This window comes from Ornithorhynchus anatinus, chromosome 3 (genome assembly GCF_004115215.2).
Source record: "Ornithorhynchus anatinus isolate Pmale09 chromosome 3, mOrnAna1.pri.v4, whole genome shotgun sequence".
Classification (NCBI taxonomy): Eukaryota; Metazoa; Chordata; class Mammalia; order Monotremata; family Ornithorhynchidae; genus Ornithorhynchus; species Ornithorhynchus anatinus.
This window is the reverse complement of record NC_041730.1, coordinates 72,623,391-72,648,261: the sequence shown is the minus strand read 5'-3', so window position 1 is coordinate 72,648,261 and position 24,871 is coordinate 72,623,391. Positions and strand designations below refer to the sequence as shown.

At 44.7% G+C, this 24,871-nt stretch overlaps 1 protein-coding gene and 1 non-coding gene across 2 annotated transcripts in view; one reads left to right on the top strand and one right to left on the bottom strand.

The window, feature by feature from the left end:
* Positions 1-24,871, top strand: part of ALPK2 (alpha kinase 2) — a 134,760-nt gene that overhangs the window by 26,490 nt on the left and 83,399 nt on the right. Inside the window, exon 4 of the mRNA XM_007659803.2 lies at positions 14,480-16,205. Coding sequence (XP_007657993.2) covers positions 14,480-16,205 — 1,726 coding nt within the window. The remainder of the gene's footprint in view (positions 1-14,479; positions 16,206-24,871) is intronic.
* On the bottom strand, positions 1,952-2,094 carry LOC114810880. The gene has a single exon (XR_003758570.1). It is a non-coding gene; the product is annotated as a small nucleolar RNA SNORA7 (small nucleolar RNA).

The following is a 24,871-nucleotide window of genomic DNA, read 5'->3' as shown; positions in this document are numbered from 1 at the left end:
AAGTCTAGAGAGTAAAAAATGTTTCCTTCTCTTTTAGATAGGAAATAACAAATTAAAAGAGCTTTGTTTTCTACCTCAAAGTTTAGCGAAAATCAGAGCTAAACAACTTGGGCCTGTGATCTGTACGCAGAACGCAAAGAGAAAGCGACAGTAGTGCATCAGATAAAAATCAAGGGAAGGCAGGAACCCACACCTCAGAAGGCACACCGGGTCCCATGGCAAACTGACTGCTTTTGGTTCAGCATGAAACACAGCATTCTCAGCCCTCACGGAGACTGCAGCTACAACAGGGAGACTGGCAGAGGGGCACTCACAGCTGTCGGTGAAAAGCAGTGGCAAAAGCCCGGGCTTGGGAGTCAGAGGTCGTGGGTTCTAATCCCAGCTCCGCCACATGTCTGCTGTGTGACCTTGGGCAAGTCATTTAACTTCTCTGTGCCTTAATTTCTTCATCTGTAAACGGGGATCGAGACTGTGAGCCCCATGTCGGATAGGGACTGTGTCCAACCTGATTACCTTGTAACTACCTCAGTGCTCAGAACACATAGTAAGTGCTTAACAAATTCCATAATTATTTTTATGAGTTTGCAGTACTGGAAATCTGTTACAAGAAGCAGAATGGCTTAGTGGAAAGAGCACGGGCTTGAAAGTCAGAGGTCATGGGTTCCAATCCTGGCTCCGCCACTTGTCAGCCTTGTGACTTTGGGCAAGACACTTCACTTCTCTGGGCCTCAGTTCCTCATCTCTAAAATAGGGATTAAGTCTGTGAGCCCCATGTGGGATAACCTGATTACCTTGTATCTACCCCAGTGCTTGGCACATAGTAAGTGCTTAACAAATACTGTCATTACTATTATTATTATTATTATTGTGGCAGGAGGCAAGGGGCAACTTCTCCATGAGAGTAGTAAAGGGAGGTTGAATGACCTCAGCCCTGTAAGTGCCACATCTCATCATTTATATGTTTGCCATTTGTGCTCCTCTTATACAGTCTACTAGATTGTTAGGCCTTTGTGAGCCACTACAGTGTTTTGTCTCCTTTTGTGTAACATGTTATAGCAGTCAGTTTGGTGCTCAGACAATAAAATGAATGAATGCCTCCCAGTATTGAACATTTTTAGACACCACATGTCAAATCATAATCTTGGCCTACTTAAGGGATTACTGGGAGGAAAGGAAAATTCATTTTGGCAGGATTTTTATCTCAGGCTGTTAGACCATAAGGAGGGCCTTATGATGAACAGACTCACCCTCAGAATGAACAGATAGTAATGTTTAATAAATTAGAGCAATAGTCTGTCCACCAATAACTCTGGTTGTGTCTGTGTGATCAGAGAAGCAGTGTGGCTTGATGGAAAGAGTATGGGCCAGGGAGTCAGGAGAGGTTCGAATCCTGGCTCTGCCTTTTGCTTGCTAAGGACTCTGGAAACATTACTTAACTTCTCCATACTTCATTTTCTTTATCTGTAAAATGGGGATTAAATACCTGCTCTCTCTCCTATTCAGAGTGTGAGTTCCGTCTGCAATGGGGACTCTTTTGTATTTACCCCAGCACTTAGTATAACGCTTACCATATAGTAAGCACTTAACAAGTACCACAGAGAAAAAAAAAACTTTACGCCTTCCTTGTTGTACATCAAAGCATTATTTGTTTCTTCTGACCTCACTTTTCCATCCATCAATTGTCAGAAGAACATTCCTAATTCTCCAATAATATTCTATCCTAAATATGTACTGAATATAAGCATTATGGGTTTACTGACTCTAAAATGGAAGAGGTATTTTGTACCAGAACATCCTGCCTCCATCAACAATTGCTCTGGTAATGTATCTCTAGAGTTTTCTTGGTAAAAATACGGAAGTGGTTTACCATTACCTCCTTCCAAACAGTAAACTCGAGTCTCTTCCCTCAACTCTCTCCCATGCCACTGAAGCCCAGCACAGGTGAGTTTTGATTTATAGCAGATTGCCTTCCACTCGCTAGCCACTGCCCAAGCTAGGAATGGAATGGAATGGACAGGCCTCTGCTTGACTCTCCCTCACATAGTCGAGTCTGGTAGAGGACTGGAAACCCTCCAGGTGCGATCCTGAGAGGGGAATTCCTGAGGTAGGGGAATTCCTGAGGTAGATACAAGATAATCAGGTTGGACACAGTCCATGTCCCACAGCTTTAATCCCCATTTTACTGATGAGGTAACTGAGGCCTGGAGAAGTTATGTGACTTGCCCAAGGTCATACAGCAGATAAGTGATGGAGTTGGGATTAGAACGCAGATCCTGTGATTCCCAGGTCCATGTTCTTTCCACTAAGCCACACTGCTTCTTGTCACAGATTTGTCCCCAGAAGGAAGTGCTGTTGGTCCTTTCTGATGCCTGATAATTCCTACGTTTTTCCTGAATGAATTCAGCAGATGCGCATTGTGGCCATTCTTCTGAGTGGATCTCACGGTCTCACATGACCGTGGGGCCTCTTGAATGGATAAAGAAGTTCTGACGAGAGCTGCCCTTTTAGTCCATGTGGCAGTGAATCGCTGCTGGGAACGTGTTGACCATCATCATGTTACACTTAGGACTTTGGCAGGTAAAAGTCTCCAAGGAGTCAATGATCAGAAATCCAGCTGAGTCATAGACTTAAGGGTCTTTCTGTCCCACTTCAGAAAGTCTACCTGACAGTTTCTCTTTTTGTTTGCCGAGCTGATCCCAAATGCCCAAAACCTTCAAGAGCTGCAACAGAAACTGAGGCAAACCCTCAGAACTTTGATATCGAGGTGAATGCAGAGAGGCTGATGGTCCGGGTATGGTTCACTTCATGTGTCCATCCTCAGCGAATATTTTTGTTCTGTTTTGTTCTGGCCCAGCCAAAGCAGTGAAGGTTCAAACTGCAGAGGGATGAATAGGTGGGAGCATGGGCTCAGTCCAGCCTATCTAAGTCATCACAATTTGGGCAGTTCTTGGGACTAGTTTGATTGCTTGGGTCCATTCTATGCTGAGACAGAGTTCAATTTGGTATGGAAATCATCCCCTCACTGACCCTAAGTAGACTTAAATCTGCCCCAGGTTGAAATTGGAGTTCCAGAACACAGGGCCTCCTTGAACACTAGCTGCACCCTTCTTCCATACCGTATGAAGCCAGAACACCCACCAGGGGTGGGGAAATGAGAAGAGGGAGAAAGGTCGATGCTGTTTACCAGAATATTTTCCCCTTGGAGTCAGTCTTTGGGATCCTGTTCATTCCTACCTGCTGTTCTCACTTTCTGTGACTCACTAATCCTGGTTCCACTGCATCTCTGCTGTGTGACCTTGGGCAAGTCACTTCATTTCTCTGGGCTTCAGTGAAATGGGGATTGATACTACGAGTCCCATATGGGACAGGGACTATGTCCAACCTGATTTTCTTGCATCCACCCTAGGATTTAGTACAGTGCTTGGCACACAGTAAGTGCTTAACAAATACTACAATTATTATTACTAATGCTGAACCTGAGTATGGAATTTATATTTCCAACATGGGTAGTTGGAAGGCATAAGTCAGACACAGGGACACTGCTTTACCTAGACACTGACTTTGGCCTTCCAGTGTTTCCCACGAATTGAGGAAAATTAGTCAGGAAGGACCAAGTTATGTAGCTTTCAGAAAGTGCAACTACTCAGGAGTTTATAGGCAGAAGACACGGGGGAAGCCAAGAAACTGGAAAAAAACCCTCAAACCTTACTGACATGAGACATGAACAGCCTTTAGGGAGATGACCCTTATCTCATCCTTGCCCACTCCAGGCTTGACATCCATACTTCACTCCGCTGCCCAGATCATCTTTCTCCAAAACATTCAGAACATGTCATCCCTCTTCTCAAAACTCTCCAGTGGTTGCATATCTACCTCCATATCAAACAAAAACTCCTCACCATTGGCTTTAAAGCATTCCATCACCTTGCCCCCTCCTACCTCTCCTCACTTCTCTCCTTCTACAACCCAGCCCACATACTTTGCTCCTCTAGTGCCCCTAATATTCTCACTGAGCCTTGATCTCGCCTGTCTCGTTGCCAACCCCTGGGCCACATCCTGCCTCTGGCCTGGAACACCCACGCTCCTCATATCCAAAAATTACTCTCATCCGCTTCAAAGCCTTAATGATGGCACATCTCCTCCAAGTGGCCTTCTCAGACTAAAACCCACTTTTCCTCATCTCCTACTCCCTTCTGCATCACCCCAACTTGCTCCATTTGCTCTTTGCTCACCCCCCCCCCAGCCCCACAGCACTTATGCATATATCTGTAATTTTATTTATTTGTATTGATGTCTGTGTCCCCCACTCTAGACTATGAGTTTGTTGTGAGCAGAAATGTCACTGTGTATTGTTGTATTACACTTTCCCAAGTGCTTAGTACAGTGCTCTGCACACAGTAAGCACTCAATAAATTCAATTGAATGAATGAAAAATGAATGATTTTCATTCAATAACAATCAATGTCATTTATGAGTGCTTACTGTATGCAGAGTACAGTACTAAACACTTAGTAAACAATACTTATGGAAAACCCACTAGGTGCAGAATATTATACTAGGAACTGGGAAGAGTACACACAGAAGAAAATAGACAAGATTCCTTGTCCACACAGGTGCTCACAATCTAAAAGTATGGGGGAAGGGGAGAAAAGTAAGGATCACATGAGGAAAGACTGAATCAACAAAATAACACAACAGTGACTCCCCACTGCATGCATTCAAGGTGCGTTTGCCTGTCTCCCCCATTAAACTGCATGCTCCTCAAGGGCAGGGACGATGACCTTTACTTCTACTGTATTCTTCTAAGTGAAAACTCTCCCAAGTACATTATGCAGCGAACAATAGGTGCTTGGCACAGTCTACTGAAGGAATAAATTAAAAAACAATATTCAAAATCTGAGGAAGCCATGAGAGTTGGCCAACGAGTATTTACTGTGTGCCCACGGATGATTTGGTTCTACACTACATGCTTCAGATACACGCTAAAGAACTGACAAGCCAATACAGGAGATGACAAACCTGCACTTGACTTAGCATAGAGAAATAGAAATAGAAAGGAACAGACATGAAAAGATAAAGGGAATCATGGGATGTGATAGTGGATTTGAAAATGGCTGAATTGGGGAACGCCTTCCTAAATGGGAACTACTGGAAAGGGAGTAAAGAGCTCTGATCTGATTTCAAACATGATTCCAAGTCATGAATATATGGGAAAGTCTGTGGTAGGGCTAGAAAAGAGACAGGGATGAAAAAAAATCTCTTCTGAAACTGCTATGGGATAATTGTAGAGCTCCTGGCCTACTCACAGCCCGTTTCTGCCAGCCTCTGAGCTCCTGTATTTTTAAGTTACTAATCATTAATCCTGCCCCTTTTTCTTCTATGGTTCATGTCACTCCCCAGTCCTCAGTCTGCTAGCTCCCCAGCTTGCAGTCGATCCTGACTCCTCGACAATCCTAGCGAGCCACTTCCCAACATGGTACAGCTTCCTGAGCATTCCGAGGCACTTCCAGTTACTATGCCCCGCTTGTTATTTTCCCTCTGTTGCCAATTCCTGCCCAAGCTGACTCTTGGAAGCAAGGAGCCAGGCAGGGGCATGATGAGTCAGCAGCATTAAAATGACAAAGAGGAACCCAGAGAACATCAGTGGTTTGATGCTGACAGCCGAAAGCAAAATGAAACAATCAATGGGACAAGACGTCTCCAACGACTCCCAACTCTAGGATCTACTTTGGGACAGATGCCTCGCACTGTGTTCTGATAACTTCTTTGTTTGGGGCCCTTCAATTAAAATAGCTTCAGGACCTTGGGTGCATAGAGCATGAGCCTGGAAGTTAGAAAGTCATGGGTTCTAATTCCTGCTCCGCCACTTGTCTGCTGTGTGACTTGGGCAAGTCATTTCACTTCTCTGAGCTTCAGTTACCTCAACTGTAAAATGGTGATTCAGACTGTGAGCCCCATGTGGAAAAGGAACTGTGTCCAAACCGATCTGCTTGTATCCACCTCAGCACTTAGTACAGTGCCCGGCATACAGTTTAGCGCTTAACAAATACCATAATTATTTATTTAGTGCTTAGTACAGTGCCTGGAACATAGTAAATGCTTAACAAAAATCATAATTAATATTATTATATGCAAGACAGTTTGATAGATTTCAGATACGGTCAGAGGCACCTAAAGTCACAATGGTTGTTTTCTGAGATTCCATCTTTGTGTATCGAGTACAATCATATGATACCTTGAATTTGTGCCACACATTAATTTTGTTCCAAAACACTTTAAGCATGGCATTTATTACTTAGCTACTCAGTCCCACATGGGGCTCACTGCTTAAAAGGGCTGGAGAACTGGTATTTTATCTGGTAAGGTAACTGAGGCGCAGAGAGGTTGACTGACTTACCTAAGATCACACAACAGGTAAGAGGAGTAGCCAAGACTGGAAACCTGGTCATCTGATTTCCAATCCTGTGCTCTTTCCACTCCGCCACATTATCTTGTATTGCATTTATAACATCCTTAAGAAATAAGGAGAAACAGGAGGAAACTGAGGTCCAGAGAAGTTAGGTCACTTGTCCAGGGTCACACAGCAAGTCAGTGGCAGAACTGGGACTAGAATCCATGTTCTCTGATTCCCAGACCTATTCTCTTCCCACAAAAGCGCACTGACTTTCTATACTGATTTATCATGATCAAATCAGAAAGAAAGGGAAGTACTCAGCAGGATCTGCCCTTGATATCAGGTAGTGCTATAGACTCTGTCAAATAGTTGTTTGTGGAGCTTGGTTTCCTACTGCTTTGGAATTTGTTCACAGTAAGACAACGTGCCGATCTACCTGTTTTTCCTCTTCCGTGATCATCTGTTCATTTCTTTTTCAAGTTCTCTAAACCCTCAGACCTGTCCAGTACTAAACGGTGAATGGACTTGGGGTTAGTCTGACCGATATCATGGCCACTGCAAAGGAAAGCAGAGCCTTCTTCTATGCCCCTCACCTCCCTCATTCTTCACCGTAAGGCTCCTGGAAATGGTTGTGCTTGTGTGTACTTGAATTAGGTCCATTCACTCTACAGGAGATGTTAAAAGTAGGTGGAGATCTGCTTGGTGGGACTATTGAAACTCTGCTCCTCTCCTTCCCTTCCCACTTCAGGGTCTTTTCACTATTGCCAGCTCTTCCCTGGCGATTGGAGGGAGTGGGGAGAGGTGGGGTCTTAATCTGAACGGGGCTTGGCCCACCTTGGAAGAAATGAACACATGTTCCTTCCATCAAAATTACTCTTACCTGGGATTGGACTTGTTTAAATAGTCATGGTTCAAGAATTGTTCCATTGAAAATTAATCTTGATCCAATTCCGCCCACCCACTAAAAGCAGAGATCTTGCTGTGCTGCGCTAATTACATCACTGGTCTTGCTCTGCTTCCCTGAGACCAGTATGTCTGCCTGGCTGAGTGGATAGCATTCCTGGCATTTTTTGGGCCTCTCCAGCCATGTGCCCACCCTCAGATGCCCCCTTTCAGGGTTTCCTTGTGCATGGGTCCCAAAGAGTCTTGGAAGAGTGGTCGCAATGAGAGAGGGTACAGTGTCTCCCTTCATCACCCCGCCAGGCACTGCCTGGCAGTCTGATGAATTCTTCAGCTAATCAGGAGACCTGTACTAGGAATCACTCTCACAGAAAAAAAAAAAAATCCCAGTCTTCAGAACCTCGGGCCAATTCCTTCCATCCTGACCATGCGAAATCAGGGCAAACAGTTCTAGGTCAGATTCCCCTGGTGTTATTTGGCTGGTGAATTGGATATCATAAGAGCCATTAAGACCAGACAAAATCCCTGAAACCTCTTAACCTCCCATTAGTTTGCCTCAAAAGATGCCCTACTGATTTGGCTTCTCCAACAGCATTTCACTGACTAGGGGAAGAAAGCTGCAGGCCTAAGTTGCATTGTCTGATGGAGCTATTTGTTATTTGTTACTCAGAGGAAATCTGGGAGGAACAGAGTCATCTCTGGTCTCCTGAGCTGCAGTTGAGGGCTACAGTCCCCAGCAAATTAAAATTCAAACTCTTTTCCTTAAATAAGAGTTAAACAAAAGTAAAGCAAGATTCATTCATTCATTCAATCGTATCTGTTGAGTGCTTACTATGTGCAGAGCACTGTACTAAGAGCTTGGAAAGTGATGGCCAAAACTGTGTTCCAACACAATTTTAAAAGTCCCAAGACACTTGTTTGGTATGAAAATTGTTTCACTGAGGCGGTTCTTCCAGCTAGTGGGGAGGGGGCTCTCCCATCACCCCTGCCCCATGTGAACTTGAGCCCACGAGGGACTGCACCACTGGCCCTGTCCCCAACCTTTTTTTTAATGGTACTTGCTAAGCGATTACTAAATACCAGGTACTGTACTAAATGTACTAAATGCTAGGGTAGATACAAGCAAATCGGGTTGGACACAGTCACCATGTGGGGGTCACAGTCTCAATCCCCATTTTACAGGTGATATAACTGAGGCTCAGAGAAGTAAAGATACTTGCCCAAGGTCATGCAGCAGACAAGTGGTGGAACTGGGGTTAGAACCCATGATCTTCTGACTCCCAGGCCCATACTCTACCTACTATAGGTCCCATTCACACACAAACTAAAGCAAAGTCACAGAAAGATAGAAGCAGACAATAAGAGTCCAACGAGCAGGCTCCGCAACATCGACTAATAATATACTTGTAAAATTAATGACAAAACGGCCTAATGGACCATCTCACCTAATTATCCAGTATGCTAGCATTCAGAGTAAGAGTCGTGTTGAAACACGGCACAAGCCACTGGACTCACCTAGGTCCAACCATGTTAAACATGGAAATACAGTCCGTAGCTACTCGGACACTCGGGTCAAAGCAGGGTCTACTTACATGCATCCTTCCAGCAGTGCCATCCCAGAGAGGGCCACCCTCTCTCTGGGTAGAGGCGAGTGTTAGACCAGCTAACAGTGATCTTGTCCCGCTACAAAATGCTTTTCCTCAGTGCTGATTTTTATGGAGCCAGGGTGGCCGTGCACCTCCTTGTTTTGTGAATACCACCTCCCTAACTTGACCTCAGATGAGCAGCTGCAGTCGAGGATATTCATTCATTCATTCATTCAATCATATTTATTGAGTGCTTACTGTGTGCAGAGCACTGTACTAAGCGCTTAGAAAGTACAATTCGGCAACAGAGACAATCCCTACCCTACATCAACACGGCCCGTTGACCGAGGGATAATATCGTGCCCCTCCATCAGCGACTATGATCGGTGGTGTCCCAGTGGCATCTGTCAACCTGGGTCTTGTGCCCTAACTTTTCCCACTGCTAAAAGCTGTGGTCGGCAGGGTTTCCCTCAGGCATGTGCTGATACCAGGGAAGAATAATGGTGCATGTGATGCGCCCGCCTCAGCTTGACCAAACAAAAGATGAAATCCAAGATCCATTCATTCATTCAATCATATTTATTGAGCACGTACTGTGTGCACAGCACTGTACTAAGCACTTAGAAAGTACAATTCGGCAACGAATAGAGACAATCCCTACCCAACAGTGGGCTCACAGAACCAGGCCAGACTTTGGCCGAATTCAGTAATTTCAATGGCTCGGCCCCATCTTGCTCTCCTCACAAGCTCAGGAGCGTGAATGAATATTACTTCCTTGTCTGGTGCCTTCGGGGTCTGCAGCCCCTCAGGGCCAGCAGCTGCAGCTGAAGCCTTCAACATCCCCTGTGGGAGAGATAGTGGTGTAGGAGCTGTGCCTGCTTAGAGCTAATGGTGGTTTGGCCAAAAAAAAATGGAATCCGGGCCTTAGGCCTGTCACACCCTTACTCCAATCCTCCAGGACCTAACATGTGGGAGAGAAGTGACTCCACCCCCATGCTGCCAGAATTTCCATCCACCCTTCCTCTAGCTCATGAAGCACTCAAAATCTGGCAGTATGAGATCTTTTCAACGTTTAGAACATTGGGAAGGCAACCGCTCTAGCTGTGGCTATGACTTTTGTGACTGTCTGAGCCAACCACACTACCTAACTGCTGTCACATTCACTGTCATCCTGCCTTTAAAATTTTTGTTTTATCTTTGTTTGTGTGTCTGTTGCCACACCCCTCCTTTATTCTACATTATGAGCCCAAGCAGCGTGGCTCAGTGGAAAGAGCATGGGCTTTGGAGTCAGAGGTCATGGGTTCGAATCCCGGCTCTGCCACTTGTCAGTTGTGTGACTGTGGGCAAGTCACTTAACTTCTCTGTGCCTCAGTTACCTCATCTGTAAAATGGGGATTAAGACTGTGAGCCCCACGTGGGACAACCTGATTCCCCTGTGTCTACCCCAGCGCTTAGGACAGTGCTCTGCACATAGTAAGCGCTTAACAAATGCCAACATTATTATTATTATTATCTCATCCATGTATAGTGTCCCAATACTTAGTAACAGTGCTTTGCACCCAGTAGGAGCTAAACTAAAACTATGACTATGCTACTATGACGTTTATCCTTTTTTATTCACTCTAACCCAAACAATGCTGTCATCAATTCCAGGTGATAAGCATTTGATCCGTTTAAATAAATAATAATGGTGGTATTTGTTAAGCGTTTACTATGTGCAAAGCACTGTTCTAAGCACTGGGGGGGATACAAGGTGATCAGCTTGTCCCATGTGGGGCTCATACTTTTAATCCCCATTTTACAGATGAGGTAACTGAGGCACAGAGAAGTGAATAAAGTCCAAAGTCACACAGCTGGCAAGTGGCGGAGCTGGGATTCGAACCCACGACCTCTGACTCCAAAGCCGGGGCTCTCAACACGGACCCACGCTGCTCAGTAAGTGAAGGACTTAGTAGAAGGAAATACAAAAAGAAAATGGAATTACGTGCTAGCTTCCAGGGGGCAAGTCCTGTTGGTAGCTGTCTATGGGTGCTCAAAAGGTAGCTGACAGGATTTGTTGGTGCCAGGAAGGAGTCGTGTATTGGGGGTAGCCCTGCCCCCTGCTGGATAAGAACAATATATTAAATAAATTTATTAATTGAATTAATAGATTAGTCAGCCCGTCCATGGTATTTCTTGAGCGCTTACTACGTTGAGACCATTGCAGTAAGAGCTTGGGAGAGTACAATGTAACAATAAACAGACACATTCCCTGCCCACCACCAGCTTAATGATTCCATCTACTGCTTCTATTTCTAATTCTTCCTGGGAGCCGTGGTCTATGTTTTAAGAGAACACAGATACTAGTCTCAATATTGAGGGGGAATCGGGAAAATTAACCCTAAGATTGCTAAAGCCTAAGTGCCAAGACCTCAGAGTCTCCTCCAGAACAAAACTCCAGAGAGGAGTACCGTCAACTAGTAGCCCTACTGTCTGTTTCTCCACCTCCAGGGAAGCCGCCTGGCTTAGTGGCTAGAGAACGGGCCTGGGAGTCAGAAGGTCATGAGTCCTGATCCTGGCTCTGCCACTTGTCTGTGTGATCATGGGCAAGTCACTTCACTTCCCTGGGCCTCAGTTACCTTATCTGTAAAATGGAGCTTGAGACTGTGAACCCCATGTGAAACAGGGACTGTGTACAACTGGATTTGCTTTTATCTATCGCAGAGCTTAGTACAGTGCCTGGCACATAGTAAGTGCTTAATAAATACCATAATTATTGCTACTAGGTTGAAACTGTGCTGGCCGTGGGATGGCAGGGAAGGGTCTGTGGATTTGGGGAGCAGAGGCAGGGCAGCAACTTTCCATCTTTGTCAGCCCTTTCCCGCCAAGCCCTGTTAGGCTTCATTTCACTGCAGGCTGCTTCATGTCTCAATGCCTCAGGCTGGTAGGACTGGAACCGGGTGAAAATGGAGAGCTTGGAAAAGACTTGGAGAAGGATCAGCCTGACAGAAGTGACCCTTGCACTCATCCGCATCTCGTTCCTGTAGCATTACAGCTCTCGGGTCTCTTAGAAGAGGAGGTTAAGAGCAGACAAGAGTGGGGAAGAGAAGGGCAGGGTAAACTTTAAAAGGTGGGCTGAGCAGTTTGGGGATTTGGAGGAGGGGTCAGTCTGTCAGGGAGTAGACCAGAGTGGGGTTTTGTGGGAGGTGTGAAGGGGCAGGGGATGATAGCAAAAGGTTGGGATGAATGGGAATCAGGGGAAATAGGAGGAAGAAGGGACAAATGCAGAATTACAGCTGTCAGTGACTGTGCAGTGGTAGCTAGTGAATGTGTTTCTCCATCACATAACATGCCGATCTTAGCCAATACTGATCTCTGGGCAATGAGAAGGGCTGAGCCTTCCTTTCCCGGACTTGCCAGGAACATTCTATTCCTATATGAGCTGACTAGTTCTGGTCCAATCTCTCCACCAACTCCCCTCACGCAATAGAATAGAGTGCCTTTCATCCCTCAGGAAGGATAAATCTTGCTCTGCCATCCGTTAGCATCAAGAAGTTAGGGGGATATTTCTGAACATAGGGTTTGGGATTCTTCCAAAGCAGAACATTTTGGGGCAGTGCCCTCTTTTCTGGTTGTTCCCAACATTTCCTGGGGGAAGAAGTACAGCTCTCAATCTTCCTGCCTCTTGCTTTGATAGACTATGAAATAAAGCAATGCAGGACTGACCACGAGTCTGAATAGGTGTCCATCCTGATATCCGGCAAGATCCAAGAAGGCCAGATCTCATTTCCAGGACACTGGGGAAGGGGCCCACGTATGTCTGCTGTGGGCCCTGGGGACCACCAGTATTTGTGTTCAGAGAAAGGCTATCTAGGAACTTCCTGCACTTACTTTAAGTTCAGCCCAGGTTGCTAAACTTCCTGTGGAAGGAAAGGAACCAGGGAAGCCCGCAAAGCTATAGCAGTAGAATAGGAGCCCCTTCCTACATTGATCATTTGAGGATGCAGAAGATGGCAATGAGACAAGAGAACCCAGTCCACACCTCAGCCAATGAAGCACAGTTCCCAGTAAGAACTCTACCTGGCTGCCCTCAGCTCATAGATTCTATACCTTGAATTAGTAAGAGTATTTTTTGATTTCTCCAAAGGGTATCTCATTTTGTCCTCACAGCATCTTGTGAGATTAGGCCAGGCGAATAGTAATACCCCCATTTTATAGATGAGGAAACTGGAAAGGTTGCAAACCAGATCTTCTGACTGGCAGACCCACATGCTGTCCACCAGTGACACAAACTCTCCTTCGGTGCCTGGGCCCCAGGGTTAGATTGGGTCAGCAATACAACTAAATCTGGCCAGACTTCTCAAGGTTCAGGCCACTCCAGACTCCACAACTTTCTGTTTCAAGTGAGGAGGCTTATTTCAGAATAAAGCAGCTTGGGCCCATGGAGAAGTTCAATCAATCTATCAATCATATTTACTGAACGTTTACTGCTTACTAAGGGCTTGAAAGAGTACAATATAACAGAGTTGGTAGACACGGTTCCTACCCACAGGGAGTTTACAGTGTAGAGAGAAAGAATTACACCCAACATAAGAAGCAGTATGGCTTAGTGGCAAAAGCACGGGCTTAGGAGTCAGAGGACGTGGGTTCTAATCCTGCCTCCTCCACTTGTCTGCGGTGTGAACTTGAGCAAGTCACTTCACTCAGTTTCCTCATCTGCACAATGGATATTAAGACTGTGAGCCCCACATGGGACAACCTGATTGTCTTGTATCTACCCCAGTGCTTAGAACAGCGCTTGGCACAGAGTAAGCACTTAACAAATACCATTATTATTATTATGAGGGGCAAACCCCCAAGCCTGAGATTAAGAGTCTCTTCCTCTACCAACTGAGCTAGTTGAGCACACATATGTACACATGTGTACAGTTGTGAACGTACGCCTTATCCAATCCAGCAACAATTAGTCCTGCTTCACTGGGGCCCCTGCCACTGTTTGATGACAGATGAAGTGGACCTGGACTGGACAGCGTGGGCTGAGATCGACACTGGATTGAGTCAGGCCTGAGAAGAGAGAACAGACTATGTGAGGCTCTCGTCCCAGATTCCAGTAAACGCTGCCTGTTTATTAGCATGAACTTGAACAACAGATTTGAACCTGCATTAATAAGATTGGACCTTCAGAGTAAGTCCTCAGGAGCTGAATTTTACAGATTTTCCAACCAAATAGTGTATGGTACTGCTAACAGTCAAACTTATCTTACCATGATCAGGGACACTTTGGAAATTTTTGTTTGGTGAGAAGATACTGGCCCGGTTCCTAACAAACTCTGTTGTTACTTGTCCTTTTGCAGGCATGTTGGGCTGAATCTATTGATTAATGGCAGTTAAGTAGCTGATTGCCACTCAAAGGAAAGGGAGATAGTATTTTCTCAAATTCTAGAAAAAACCACTTAAAACTTTCAAACAAAAAGTGAAACCGAGAAGGAAAAACTGTAACTAACATTTTTCTCTTTAAATTTTTGACCTCTTCTGTCTTAGAAAGCCCTGGAAGAGTTTGTAGAAAAGCTGCATCATATTGTAAACAAGGCATATTTTTCCCTTTCCTCTTTCCTTCCAGCTGCACCCAGAAAGATGCTGCCGTTTATCAGATTTCAGCTCAAAACTGTTTTGGAATGATCTGTTGTTCTGCTTTTATTCAAGTTGAGCCCTTTGCAAAACACCAACTTTATCCTGATCTGAAGGATGACACTGCTAGTGAGAGGAAAGAACCAGAGGCAGGTCAAAGGAAATATTCATCTCTGGTTGACCAGAAGGAACAGGCTTTTGAAGTGGAAGGAAAGTTCTCATCCCAGGATACTTCCTCTTCAACGTCAACCAATGCTTCCCTTCCCTATGCCAGCAGCCCATGCACATTGCCATCACTGGAAAACAATGACCATAATTCTGGTTGTTTGGAAGAAAATGCAGATGTCACGGACACAGGTAAATCCCCACATGATCACTACAATCAAATTTACCCAGAGGAAATTGCAGATGATTTGTTTTTCCCTAAGAAAAGTGAAGCTGCTGACAAATCAGGAAAATGTTGCCGCAAGCAAATACATTCCAAACCATCAAAGCTAACTGATGATCACATGGACAGCTCCAATCCTAAAGAAGAAGTCTTCATTTCGAGACAACGAGATACTAAGATGCAGAAATACATCAGTTCCTGTATCCCTCTGACTGAGATACCCACATCCAATTTCCCCACTAATAGGGTCCAAGTTGATCAACATTTCTCTCCACAGGTTGCCTGTGAAGGAGGCACTCACCTTGAACTTTTGCCAGAAACAGACCTTCCTTACAAGGAGGAGCGTTTGGACGATGACCTTGAGTATTTGGAATGTTCCAATGTTATGATGGATTACTCGGAGGGAATCTGGCAAAAGGAGGTACAAGGGGTTGACCCTGTATTTTTATTAGAAAGCTATGACGAAGAAGAGACAGAAGTCAGTGAGGGTTGCCTGGGTGGGTGGAGGAATTTCCTCAGTGAGATGGGTGGTCAGTTTCGGGTGTCGGATAACACAGAGCCTATGGATACGGCCATTGGCTTCTGCGTTCCTCACTCGAAACCCAGAGAGGTAGCTGGAAGGAGCAGGCTAACCACATTCAGTCCGCCCACCTCCCAAACAGGAATGACTCTTACGCTGGGGCACCATCAAGATGAGACATCCACTGTGAAAGACAGAGAGACATACCAACTACCTATCCCTTCTGCAGCTGTGGAAAATGATTATCCTGGAATTGAAGAAGAAGGCACAAAGAGTCGCCAAGCAGGAGATCTCCCTGTTGGCGGCCCACCGAACATGAATAGCATGCAGGCAAAACCCTCACCTCGAGGGTTGGAAAAATCTGCAGGAAGCCACATTTTAGAGGCAACAGCCGAAAGCCGTGCAGCAGGAGCCCCAGCCCAAAGGAAGGGCTTGAAAAAATTAGTCAGGGTGAAGCGGCCAGGGGCCAAGGAAAAACTACAGCAGCTCAACCGCAACCTGAAAGAAAGCGTCCCAGAAGGGAGCTTTGATCTCTTAGTTCCCGAAGAAATCGGCAAACAGGACCTGGCTCGGAGTGATTCCAGAGATGGTTTCCAAGTAACAGCCAACGGTACCGATTTTCAAACCCAATTCCAGGAAAGAAAATGTGCTGTTCCAACCCAAGCACAGGAGCAGGAAATAAAATCTGTTCAAAGCCCGGTGGATTCCATTCTGCAAGGAGGAGGAGATACGAACTGCATGCGGAAAGAGAAATGGACTGGACACCCATTGGAGATCAGTCAGGTGTCAAGTTCAGATGCCTGTCCGCAGGTAAGAGTTCATTTTGAAAATCTTCTGACAGAAGGTTTTTCTCCCCTTCACTTGGTTTTCGAGGAGGTTGAACAATAACGTAAATCAAAAGTAAGACCTCAGATACCAGTAAGGTTCTTGAAGGTGGCAGCTGCTGCTGCTGCTAGAAAGGAACTCTAGTTTTGAAAAAGGCCCAGATAAAGCATAAGCCATCCTAATTATAGAAAAAGACTGATAGTAGTAAGAGGCACTAATGGAATTGTCGACAGCTGAATTGAGAAATCTGATATTTAATCTATCACATATGTCTTTATGAAGCAGGTCCTCTATTCAGAAAGTTTTGCAAACAAATGTTGTGCTTATAGTTCCTTTTTAGAAGTTAATGTCTTTTTGATTGGGTTATCGGGGACTTAAATATCTAAGATCTGATTTGAGGAGCAGAATGCAACATTTTTACTGATTCCCAAAGATTGGTAGAATTGATTTTATGAAAATCATTCTGAGTTTGATCCTGTAATTCCAACCCCTTAGGGCTTTATTTGGTCTTGATGGCGAAATAAAAAAAGATAACCAAAGTCAGGAAGCCAATGGCAAAGTCCACTACGCTCAATTAAGAAGCGAGATTAAATTCATGAAAATAATTTAAGCAAAAAGAAAGTTACACCTTGAGAAATACATTCTTTTTTATTTTAATGAACATCAGATTGGCTCTTATACCACCTTATCAGAAAATTGCCTGCACTGATGCAAAATGATGTCCCTTGATTGTAAGGATACGCACCTTAATTTTTGGAAGTGGTTATCATACAAAGCCCTTTTCCACACATTTTCAAGATTTGTCACACTTGTTTGAGGACAATCTTTGAAACCTGAATAGCCAAAGCCCATCCCATTTCTACAGGCTCAGCCCACTGATTCCTGTCCACACACTGTAGGTATTTCTCCCCTGATCTTATTTAAACGAGCAGTTCCCATGTAACCAATTTACCTCAGATATATGTGTCAGAGGGCAATTTATAGCCAGGGATCCAATCCAACAGAAGTCTGACATGCACTGAAATATGAAGAGGATTAGCTTGGGGTCCTACCTAAGGGCTCTACTTGAAAGAAAGGAACATTGATCAGATGTAAACCAGCTGTAGACTTGGCTTCTGCAGTTCTGAGGGAATGCTGAGCTCAGCAGCAGAGCTGACTTCTCCACGTGGAAATCCTAGTGACTTCAGAGGAAGCTGTGCCCTCCAGATCAGCTCAATGTCACGCAGGCGGGAATGAGGGACAAGCCCACTGTTCCCGTTTGTTTCTCTCTGCTAGACCAGCACTGGTTACCCTTAGTCTTGTTGCATTGGTCCAGTGTAACAATACCAATGGTAAACCGATCCTCTGTTTTATGTGCAGAATTCCCCAGAGCCACCTCCACCTGCCAATGTTAGATTATGGGGCAAATTCCTTGGAAGACGACTGATTTAAGAAATCTTGAAACTAGCAAGTGTTGGAGGATTATGGATTTTATAACAACTCCAAGAGCAGAGAACTGTCAGATTTTCTGAGGCAAAAAGCCTGAAACTTGGCAGGGGTCATTAAGGACCACAGGAAACATTTCCACCACAAGGAATAATCGGTCTTACCAGAAAATCTGTGGAAATCTGTCCATTTAAACTGTGAGGGTCTCGCACAAATATGAATTTGCAGTCATTTTAGCCTTAATTGGGCTGTTCTTATCAAACGTTTGGAATTTGCCCAAATCTGGAAACACAATATAGACCCCGATATCTAGCTAAGCCACAGGATATTTTGAGACCTGATTCAGCCCATTTCCACAGCCTCCCTCTGCCCTCAGCAGTCTCCTAACAAGTCTCACATACCTTTAAGTGTCCTCTGATAGACCCAGAGATCTCAAATTCTAAACATTCTATTTGCTTTCTTCCCTAACCAACCCACAGAGCTTTAAAGATGATACATTTCTCTAGTCACTGTTTTTTATCCTCATCCCCCACCGCCTGACCCAGTGAGGCTATACAGAAGGTCATCTCCTGCCTATATCCACATCGATAGGAGGGTAGATTGAATGTTTAGCCTTCTCTCTTACGGAGTGTGACAGCACTCTGCTGTTGCCTCTCTTTATATAGCCCTTGCTTGGGTCTAGTAGCCCGCCATTAATCACATTAATAGAAAGTCTCCAGGTTAACTAAAGGGCTTTGAAGGCTTTGAGGAGAGAGGGTACACTAGGACAGCTTGAATCCTGGCCAAGGGTCAGGCTTCAACCCCTCCCTCAGTTTCTTGTAGCTGTAGTTTTAATCCTAGCATCCTGGGCCAGGTCCAGACTCAGGAATTGAATTCTGGACATCTAAAGTTTCCCCTGAAGGGTAATATCTTGGTCACTATTATCTGAGAAACTCCTTGTCCTTCTCAAGACTTGTCAAGTTAACCCTGAAGAAATTCCTGTGCTTTTGGTGTGGATATTAGTTGCTGCAGCAGTCCAGTATATTTCTTGCCAGGAGAAGAGAAATTCAGTATTAGTCTGGAGCCATTTGTTGAAATCTCTGACACTACTGGAAATAATAAGCATTTCTATTAAATAGAAACCATAAGGTTCTAAGACCAGTCTTAAACAGCTGGCAAACCTTGCCAAATCTCCTAGCACTCTTGACTCAATCAAACCATCTATCATTGGTATTTATTGAGCACTTACTGTGTGCAGAACCTTTTACTAAGCACTTGGGACAGTTCAATACAGAAAGAGTTCTGCTCTCATCCCTACTCTCAGGGCTCTAAATACAATAAGGGCTAAATAAATACAACTGATGTTGATGATCATCCCCTTTATAACTGGGGAATTGAACGACAGGCTTCTCCAGGGATCAGGACATCGACAAATGTGGTCTGAAAATATGGGCAATGAAATATCCTAGTCAGGTCAGTCAGCTAGAGAAAACCCCGCCTGTTAGACAGAAAGAGGACGGGGGGAGGGTGATAGGAATAAGACTTGAAGGATTAGCAGTTTGGATCAGTAACTAATGCCCACAAAATACAAATTAATTCAGTTGACAGCTTAGCTTTATTGGTCCAAGGTAACTCAGATCCAGAGAGATTTTCTGATTTCATTAATACCATGCACCATATTAGTGGTAGAACCAAAATCAGAATTTAAGAGTGACTAGTCACTTAACTAGACAATAAGCCAAAGTATGGTAAAATTAAGTTGTCAGTTACAATGTATTGAGCATTTATTTGAACTATTATTAACACTGAGTTCTATTTTCTATTTGTATCTGGGAAGGCCTTGATGTGAACTCTCTATAGCTAACCCAAACTCTAACCCTGAGCAGCGCGGCTTAGTGGAAAGAGCACGGGCTTGGGAGTCAGAGGTCACGGGTTCCAATCCTGGCTCCACCACTTGTCAGCTGTGTGACTTTGGGCAAGTCACTTAGCTTCTCCGTGCCTATCTCATCTGTAAAATGGGGATTAAGACTGTGAGCCCCACGTGGGACACCCTGCTGACCTTTTATCCACCCCAGCTCTTAGAACAGTGCTTGGCACATAGTAAGCACTTAACAAATACCATAATTATTAATTATTGTTATTAATCCCAAATCCAACCTTAACCTTAACCAAACCCTAACTATGTAGCAAGAGCATGGGTTTGGGAGCCAAAGGATGTGGGTTCTAATCCCAGCTCCACCACTTATCTGCTGAAAGAGGTGAGAGTAATTGTCTGTCAGAATTGAGGAGGGAGGGCATTCCAGGCCAGAGGAAGGATGTGGGTGATGGGTCAGTGGTGAGATAGGCAAGATCGAAGCTCAGTGAGAAGTTTAACACTAAAGGAGTGAAGTGTGTGGGCTGGGTTGAAGAAGGAAAGAAGCAAGTTGAGGTAGGAGGGAGAAAGGTGATGGAGTACTTTAAAGTCAATGGTGAGGAGTTTTTGTTTGACATAGTGGTGGATGAGCAACCACTGGAGTTTTTTGAGGAGGTGGGTGACATGTCCTAATGTTTAATGTAAATAAATTACAGTAAGTGCTGTGGGGTTGGGAGGGGGGATGAATCAAGGGAGAAAGTCAGGGTGATGCAGAAGGGAGTGCTTTCATTTTGGGGATTTCTCAATGACTTTTTCAGTTAATTCAGATGTATATGTATACGCATACATCTACGCATATTTACCTATCCACTTCATCTGTCCAAGGATGAGAGAGCTCATAAAAATTTCCCCGCTTTGGTAACTATAAACTGGTTGGGTAAGCCTGTATTTATGCTCCATACCCTCCCTCCCGTGGACAGATAAGGGAAGTGGAGGACAAATCATATTATGGGTATGCAGAAGGTATTGTGAATTTCCTTGCATCAGTAATTTCACTGCTATTGCTGAAAGAAACTTAGGCATCTCTGAATCCGCTGTGCACAAAGGGAGAATGAGGGCTGCCTATGTGAATGTGAACACAGTGGTTTCACTGACACTGTCCGCTCCCGCTTCTCCGCTTATGCCTCTGGCTGCTCATTCTCAGTCTCTTTCACGGGCTCCTCCTCTGCCTCTCATCTTCCAACTGTGGGAGTCACTCAAGGCTCAGTCCTGGGTCCACTTTCAGTCTACATTTATACCCAATCTCTTGGAGAATTCATTTGCTCCCAGTGCTTCAACTACCACCTTTATTTGGGTGATTTCCAAATCTACATCTCCAGCCCTGATCTCTCTCTCTTTGCAGTCTTACATTTCCTCCTGCCTTTGAGACATCTCTACTTGGATGTTCTGCTGACATCTCAAACTAAACATATTCAAAACAAAACTCCTTATGTTACCACCCAAACCCTGTCCTCCCCTAGATTTTCCCATCACTGTACACGGTACCACCATCCTTCCCAAATCACAAGCCTGTAACCTTGGTGTTATCCTTGACTCATCTCTTTCATTCAATCCATATATTCAATCTGTCATTGTCTTGTCGGTTCAGCCATCACATCACTAGAATCCACCCTTTCCTCTCCACTCAAACTGCTACCACGTTAATCCAAGCATTTAACCTATCCTGTCTTCACTACTGTACAAGCCTCCTTGCTGACCTTCTTGCCTTCTGTCTTTCCCCAATCCAGTCTATACTTCACTCTGCTCCCCAGGTCACTTTTCTACAGAAATCTGTAGTCCATGTTCCCCCACTTCTCAATAACTTGCGGTGGTTGCTGCTCCCCTCCTCAAAAACCTCCAGTGGTTGCCTATCAACCTTCGCATGAAACAAAAACTCCTCACTCTTGGCTTCAAAGCTTTTCATCACCTTGCCCCCTCCTACCTTGTCTCCCTTCTCTCCTTCCACTGCCCATGCCATACACTCTGCTCCTCTGCCTCTCACGTCCTCACAATCCCTCGTTCACACCCGTCCCACCATCTACCCTTGACCCACGTCCTAATGCTGTCCTGGAATGCTCTCCCTCCTCACCTCTGCCAAACTAACTCTCTTCCCCTCTTCAGAGCCTTTCTGAGAACTCACCTCCTCCAGGAGGCCTTCCCAGACTGAGACCCCCTGTCCCTCTGCTCCTCCTCCCCTCCCCATTCCCCCTTCTCCCACCCTCTGCTCTTCCCCCTTCTCCTTCCCACAGCACTGTACATATTTGTATATATTATTTGTTACTCTATTTTGTCAATGATATGTATATATCTATGATTCTATTTATCTTGATGATATCTACGCCAGACTACTTGTTTTGATTTGTTCTGTTTTGCTTTGGTGTCTGTCTCCCCCTTTGAGACTGTGAGCCCGTTACTGGGCAGGGATTGTCTCTGTTGTTGAATTGTACATTCCAAGTGCTTAGTGCAGCGCTCTGCACATAGCAAGTGCTCAATAAATACGATTGAATGAATGAATGAATGGTTGCCCACCCATCTCTGCATCAAACAGAAACTCCTTACTATGGCTTTAAAGCACTAAATCACCTTGCTCCTCCAACTTAACCTCGCTGCTCTGCTACTATTCCTACTCCGGTCTGCACATTTTGCTCCTCTAACACCAACCTCCTCCAAGAGGCCTTCTTTGACTAAGCCCTTCTTGCCTCTTCTCCACTCCTTTCTGCATCACCCTCACCTGCGCCCTTTATTCATCCCCCCTCTCAGCCCCACAGCACTTTTGTACTTATCTGTAGCCTATTAATTTATATTAGTATGTGTCTCTCCCTCTAGACTGTAAGCTCTTTGTGGGCAGAGAATGTATCTGTTTTTTGTTGTATAGTATTCTCCCAAGCGTTTAGTACAGTGCTCCACATACAGTAAATGCTCAATAAATTCGATTGAATGAATTAATGAACCTATTCATTCTACTTCTATCTCATCTGGCTCGCCCACGTCTGACAATTACCCTCTCTCGTTTCACAGCCTTACCGAAGGCACATCTCCTCCACAAGCCCTTCCCTGACTGAGCCCTCATTTCCCTTTTTACCTACTCCCTTCTGCATTGCCCTGATTTACTCCCTTTATTCATCCCTCCATCAGCCCCGTAGCGCATATGTATATTAGCACAGTGCTCTGCACACGGTAAATGCTTAATAAATATGATTAAATGAATAGCAGTAACTTATTTATTTATATCAGTGTCTGTCTCCTCCTCTATAGTTTAAGCTCGTTGTGGGCAGGGAATGTGTCTACCAACTCTGTTGTATTGTACTCTCCCAAGGACTTAGTAGAGTGCTGTGCATGCAGTAACCCCTCAATAAATACGATTAATCGATCAATTGAGTGATAGAATGGGACAGAGCATATGTCTCCCCCTTCATAGTTCAGATAAGCTCATGTGCTGTTCTTAGGGAGCATTTCTAGAGGCAGTGATCCCACCATGTTAAGATGTGGCTAGCAGCAAGGAGCAAACATGGCGTTCCAGAACTACTGCTGCCAATCTAGCTGTTGCCGCTCTTGTTCAGATGTCAGCTTAATCCAGAGGTACCTCAGGGAGCTGAGAAAAGGGCACTGGCCCAGGATGTTCTGACCTGAGAAGTGATTTTTTTACCTGAAACAGAAGAATGCCTACTTCAGTCAATCAATGGTATTTATTGAATGCTTACAGTGTGAAGAGCACCGTACTAAACTCTTGGGAAAGTACGTACAATAGAGTTGATAGTCATGATCCCTGCCAACAAGGAGCTTGTAGTCTACCAATCAGTCAGCGTTTTGATTTGAGCACTTACTATATGCAGAACACTGTATTTAGCTCTTGGAGAGTAGAATACAACAGAGTTAGCAGACACATCCCTCGACCACAGTGATCTCAATGTCTAGAGGGGGAGACAGACATTAATATAAATGTCGAAAGGGGAGAGCATTACGGGTGTTCTAGGGGGACCATTTGGGAATAGCTGGGGGGTAGTTTCTAATTACCATAATAATAATTATGGTATTTGTTAAGCGCTTTCTATGTGCTGAGCATTCTAAGCACTGGGGTAGATACAAGGTAATCAGGCTGGACACAGTTCCTGCCCCATGAGGGGCTCACAGTCTTAATTCCTATTTTGCAGATGAGGTAACTGAGGCATAAAGAATACCATCAGTAAATGCCATCATTAATGGTATTTACTGAGCACTTATGTGTATATGAGGGTGGTGGTACACACTAGTCATGAGAACAAGGCTCCTTAGTCACCCATATCTAACATGCCTTAGTAAATACTGATTAAAATAATTAAATAACACTGGCAGGCCTGGTGGTGGGGATATTGAACAATGAATTGAGGGTTGAGGAGCCAAATCAAATCTGCTTCCAGTGAGTGGCAGTCACGTCCCTCTTGTCTGCATTACCGTTGGCTGACGGGAAGAGAACCGCCGGCAGTACTTCGCAGCCCAACGTTGCTTCAAACCCCTGCCAAATTTCTGAGGGGGCTCTGAACTGCAGTTCTCTCAGTGAACTCACAGGGCCCCGTGGGCTAAAGTATTCCCATTTGGCATCAAATAGTCAATTAAAACCTAACAAGAGCCTGCAGAAACTGAATCTGTGTACCAACTCTGGGTCACCCGGGGCAATGGGAGAGGTGAGGTGAGGGAAACAGGATTGGTGTGGAAAAATAAAATCCTCAGATCATTCAAGGTGATAATAATAGTAATAATAATAATAATAATAATAACTGTGGTCTTTGTTATTTACCAGACACTGTACTAAGCTCTGGTATGTTTATAAGCAAATCGGGTTGGATACAGTTCCTGTCCCACAAGGAGCTCACAGTCTTAATCCCCATTTTACAGATGAGGTAACTGAGGCACTGAAAAGTAAAGTGACTTGCCCAAAGTCACAGAGCAGGCAAGTGCTGGAGCAGGGATTAGAACCCCAGGTTCTTCTGACTCCCAGGCGTGGGCTCTATCCACTAAGATACGCTGCTTCTCCATCAACTTGAATAGCCACATTCAAGGTTTATTCCTCTAGGCTGTAAACTCCTTGTGGACAGGAAAAATGTCTACTACTTCTTTTATATTGTAGTCTCCCTAGTGCTTAGTAAAGTGCTCTGCACACAGTAAGTGCTCAATAGATATCATCGATTGATTGGTTGATTGATTATTCCTGAGCAACCAGAAATTTGCCACACTGGATGATTTAAATTTGGGGTTCTGTGTGCCATCTGCTGAAGGCTCAAATGAGCACGGGTATGGCTTAATGCTGACAAAGGGAGGGAAACGGAGAGGCAAAGGATCCAGACAATCAGCCCTAAATAAATGCAAGTTAATTGAGGTT